The sequence below is a fragment of the Colobus angolensis genome, unplaced genomic scaffold (assembly GCF_000951035.1).
Source record: "Colobus angolensis palliatus isolate OR3802 unplaced genomic scaffold, Cang.pa_1.0 Scaffold95, whole genome shotgun sequence".
In the NCBI taxonomy this organism is placed as follows: domain Eukaryota; kingdom Metazoa; phylum Chordata; class Mammalia; order Primates; family Cercopithecidae; genus Colobus; species Colobus angolensis.
In genome coordinates, this window is record NW_012123487.1 from 4612854 (window position 1) to 4618475 (window position 5622).

Genomic DNA, 5622 nt, shown 5'->3' on the forward strand with positions numbered 1-5622 from the left:
AGGGTTTCACCATGTTGGTCAGGCTTGTCTCTAACTCCTGACCTCAGGTGATCCACCCACCTCAGCCTCCCAAAGTGCTGGGATTACAGACGTGATCCACTGCACTGGGCTGATATTTTCAATTTTATTGTGGTCTGCTCTGTTATATTTTCTTTTCTGCACTTGCTGCTTATGACTTGCTAATTTTATTTCACTATTATTATTGTGTTGTAATTTGAAATTTGAAAGACATAGGTTTCGGTATCCTCTACAATAGATGAGGAGGGTGAATGTCAGAAATTGAGCACTCCTTTGTTTTAAATTTGAGCTCTCTTAAGAGACAAATTGAAACTGTTGGCTGTCACTTGTTTAGTTGACCAGTATAGGTACAGGCACAAGGTACATCTGGAAATACTAAAATGAATCAGATGCCGTCCACACTCTGAGGGAGTCCACAATTAGTAGGGGAGCAAAGTGTGAAAATAATCAGCCAGAGAGAGAAGGTGTTGGATGTTCCAGCAAAGGTATTTGCAAGTGTGTAAGCGGGGGCACAGAGGAGGGCAGCATCCTGGCCACATGTCTCGAAGGTGAACTCGAGTTTGGTGACATATGAGGAGGAGAAAGGAAGGCAAGTCAATGAGACATTTACTGTGTAAAGACACAGAAATTTGAGACACTATGGCGCTTTTGGGAACTACAAATAATTCGTTGTAATGATGGGTGGTGTGGCCAAATGGAAATTAATACCTGGGAACGGAGTGGGAGTCAGAAAAGGCCTTAACTACCAGGGAGAGGAGTTTGAACTGCATCAGGGCTTCCTACACTAGAGCCTGTGGCCCTGGGGCTCTGGGGCTGTGCATCTAGGAGGGCACCTAAAGCCGCAGGATTATCACAACTAAGGCATTTACTTGGAGGATCTTTTTACTCTTCATGGTTGAGAAGGAAAACATTTATATTCAAGTATGTATTACAAAGAAAAGCTCAAGAATGATGAGGATTTGGGAGTCATGGTTTGGGAGAGCATCATCTAGTTGTCCTTTATGGGGAATATTTATATACTAAGTTTAGCCTATTACAAGTTGTCTTTTCTTTTCTGAGACGGAGTTTCGCTCTTGTTGCCGAGGCTGGAAGTGCAATGGCACGGTCTTGGCTCACCACAACTTCCGCCTCCTGGGTTCAAGTGGTTCTCCTGCCTCAGCTTCCTGAGAAGCTGGGATTACAGGCATGTGCCACCATGCCGGGCTAATTTTGTATTTTTAGGAGAGATGGGGTTTCTCTATGTTGGTCAGGGTGGTCTGGAACCCCCGACCTCAGGTGATCCGAACACCTTGGCCTCCCAATGTGCTGAGATTACAGGCGTGAGCCACTGTGCCCAGCCTACAAGTTGTTTTTATATTAAGTATCTTTTTTCTTTTTTTTTAAGACAGAGTCTCGCTCTGTCACCCAGGCTGGAGTGCAGTGGCGCAATTTCTGCTCACTGCAGCCTCTTCCTCCCGGGTTCAAGCAATTCTCCTGCCTCATCCTCCCAAGTAGCTGGAATTACAGGTGCGTGCCACCATTCCTGGCTGATTTTTTGTATTTTTAGTAGAGACGGGGTTTCACCGTGTTAGCCAGGATGGACTCGATCTCATGACCTCGTGATCCGCCCGTCTCGGCCTCCCAAAGTGCTGGGATTACAGGCTTGAGCCACCGCGCCCGGCACAAATGGTTTTATATAGTTTTCAGTATTTGATATGATATGGAAAATACTGCTTTATTTATTTTTATTTCCAAACTTTTCTTGGCTATTCATGACCATTTATTCTTGTTTTCTTTGTTTTTTTTTTTTTTTGAGACGGAGTCTCTGTTGCCCAGGCTGGAATGCGGTGGTGTGATCTTGGCTCACTGCAACCTCTGCCTCCCTGGTTCAAGCAATTCTCCTGCCTCAGCCCACCGAGTAGCTGGGATTACAGGCACGTGCCACCATGCTCTGCTAATTTTTGCACTTATGGTAGAGATGGGGTTTTGCCATGTTGGCCAGGCTGGTATTGAACTCCTGACTTCAGGTGATCCATCCACCTCGGCCTCCCAAAGTGCTGGGATTACAGGTGTGAGCCAGCACACCAGGCCCATTTATTCTTTGACATGAATTTTATATTCAAGCTTCTTCCTCAGAAATCCTGGGGAAATTTGATTGGAATTGTGTTAAATTTAATAACTTGGAAATAACTGACATGTTTAAACATAGAATCTTTCCATCATAACATGTCTTTTCATTAATAAAATATAGTTTATATCTTTTGGCAAAGGTTTGTGGTTTGAATCACATAGATCACTTTAAATTAAGATTATATGCCTAGTATATTTCATGGCTATTGCTACTTTGAATGGACTCTTTTTCCACTTTATTTTTCAGCTGGACTATTGTTGGTTTATTGAAAACTTATTTTTTCAAATGTATCTTCTAGCTTTAACTGATAATTTGCAGCTTTAATAGTTTGTCAAACTAGTTTCGGGTTTTCTAGGTGTATGATCGTATTGTTTAAAAATAACTATTGTATTTCATTGAGCCAAAGATATAATTAATTGTGAAATTCACCATCATTCTATATACATTAAGAAAGTAAAAACACTGCTATTTATAATTGTAAGATACCACCAACTGTAAGGCATCCCAAATTTCGCAATGTGAAAATAATGTGAAAAAATTGTCTTAGATTCAGAATATGTTGTATTTCATGTCTTCTTTTCTACTGGTTTTACCTTCTTTTTTCTGTTATATATTATGAATTGGTAAAAACTCACAGGGAAGCAGTCGGTAATAATGGTAAGGTATTCTTATTTTTGCTTAAGCCCTTAATAGGATTGAGTATTTAATTTTGTCTGATCTTTAAATTATAAGAATTCGGGTTTCTATTGAAGAGAGACTGGAGATACATCTCTAGCATTATCTTGATTTGTATGAGTAGAATTGGTGCCAAATATCAAGTGGAGCTTCCAGCATATATAAATCATAAAATATTTAACAATGAGGCTAACAAAAGAAGTGTAAGACTTGTATGCTACAAACTGCCAGACACTGCTGAGAGAAATCAAAGAAGATTTAAATAATGTAAAGATATTCAGTGTTTATGGGTTAGACGTTTCAATATTGTTAATGTGTATGTTCTTCCCAAATTGATCTGTAGATTCAGTGCAATCCCTGTACATTTTTGCAGAAATTAACAAACTGATCCTACACTATATATGGAGATGCAGAGGGCCCAGAAAAGCCAAAACAATTTTGCCAAAGAAGAAAGTTGGAGGACTTAACGCTTCTTGATTTCACAGCTATTTCTTGATTTTAAGACAGTGTGGTACTGACATAGGATAGATGTATAGATCAACATGATTAGTCATTAGGGAAATGCAAATAAAAACTCCAGTGCGATACCACTTCACACCCACTAGAGGGCTATTATGAAAAAAATCAGACAGCAAGGGTGTATATAAACTACATCCAACATGCATTCCTGAGAGTAATGTAAAATGGTGGGGACACTTTGGAAAACCATTTGGCAGTTTCTTTAAAAGCTAAACAGAGTTAACATATGACCACACAAAGATTTGTATTCATAATTGCCCCAAAGAGGAACTATCCAAATGTTTATCAGCTGATGAGTGGATAAATAAAATATAGCATATGCATATAACAGAATACTACTCAGCAATCAGAAAGGAACTATTAACACATTACAACATGGATGAACCTCACAAACATGATTCTAAGTGGAGGAAGTTAGACACAAAAGACCACATATTGTATGATTCACTTTACATGAGATTTTCAGAAAAGGTAAAGGCAAATCTAGAGAAACAGGAAGATGAGTGTTTTCCTGGGGATGGGTTGAGCTGCAAATGGGTATGAAGGAACTTTTCGGGGTGATGGAAAGGTTCTAAAGTTGGATTGTAGTAATGGTTGCACAACTCTGTGTATATTTATTAAGTCATTACATTGCACACTAACGTAGATGAATTTTATGATGTGTAAATTTTACCTCAATCAGGCTTTTTTATAAGAAAATGTAAATGAACATGTAAAACATACCAAACAGGCACTGTGCTGAAACAAGGTATCAGGAGGAGCAGGACACTGTTGAAAAATTTAATGATCGAGTTTGCCTCTATCCTGCAGTTTACAACTCCTGGATGAAAGAGCATGGAGGATCTATCGTCAATATCATTGTCCTTACTAAAGCTGGATTTCCATTAGCTGCGTAAGCATTTTTATGTTGTTTTCTTTCTAAGTCTTTGAGTTTTGTCTTCTGAATGGGGGAAGCGGGATAGGGAACATTTCTTAAATCAAGATCATTAATACCTTTAAAGGAGTTGTGATCCTAATAGTTAACATTTTCTTTTAATTGAACTTAAAATTGAAGTTAAATTTCAAAGTTGTGTTTATTATTTATTGAACTTAAAATTCAAAGTACTTCTAAAACATTCCTGTTCAGATTCAGACTGCCTAGTCATGTGTTCACCCATTAACCAAAAACTGTAGAAATGAGGTTGCTCTGATATGCATGGTCAGCCTGAGGAATGAGGAACTGCGGTCATCACCGCTTGGACATGGACTGAGAACAGGCAAGAGGTACTTCCTCAGGTGGAAATCAGTGTGATGTTACTAAAAACAGAGTAAAAAATGGTGTGCAGGCCATTGATACCACTATACCTTCTTTTCCTGCTCATTATTCTTTACTAAACATATTTACCTATTTTAGCATCTTGGAAGAAATAATTCAGATTGTAGGTTCTTTCTGGCATTTCCCATCCTCACAGGCAATTACTGTTGATAGTTTTGGGGGCATGTCTTTTTCCTACATTTTAACAAAAAATTTAGGGTACTTTAAACACTATTCTGTATCTTGATGTTCTCAAATGAAGCAAATATCCTGGAGATATTTTCTTAACCAAATCTAAAGAGATTTCTTCTTTTTTTTATGGCTAATATGCCACTTTATAAACCATAAGTAAGGAATGATTTATATAACCATTTCCAGTTGGTGAGCATTTGGATTGTTATTACCAAAACCCAACTAAACACCTGCAGTAAGTAACATTTTATATACATCAGATGGTGTGTGGCCTAAATTGCAAGAAGTATATTTGCTAAGTCCAAAGCCAAATGCCATTGTAATTTTAAGAGATATTGCCAAACTGACCTTTGGAAAAGTTGTAGTTCCTTTATGAGTGAAATTTATCCTCCTTCATGCATATGTAAGAAGTAATGAGAGTTTCTTTGCTTAAAATACATTTTTGGAATGAAATCAGTGGCTTTTCTGATATTCGGTTGGCTAGGAAAAAACACAACTTGTCTTTGCTATGGAAAAGACAGTCTTTGCTATGGAAATATGTTTCAGATATTTCTTGCTTTTATTCTTTAAGAATCGTTTCCTTTTCCAATGGCTTTCACACTTTTGACCATGACTCATAGTAAGAAAAAAATTTTACATCTTGACCTAGAGAACACATACGTGGGCCGGGCGCGGTGGCTCAAGCCTGTAATCCCAGCACTTTGGGAGGCCGAGACGGACGGATCACGAGGTCAGGAGATCGAGACCATCCTGGCTAACACGGTGAAACCCCGTCTCTACTAAAAAATACAAAAATCTAGCCGGGCGAGGTGGC

At 38.6% G+C, this 5622-nt stretch overlaps 1 protein-coding gene across 1 annotated transcript in view; it reads left to right on the forward strand.

The window, feature by feature from the left end:
- PECR (peroxisomal trans-2-enoyl-CoA reductase) overlaps window positions 1-5622 on the forward strand; it is a 49380-nt gene that overhangs the window by 27526 nt on the left and 16232 nt on the right. Inside the window, exon 4 of the mRNA XM_011932304.1 lies at window positions 4133-4214. Coding sequence (XP_011787694.1) covers window positions 4133-4214 — 82 coding nt within the window. The remainder of the gene's footprint in view (window positions 1-4132; window positions 4215-5622) is intronic.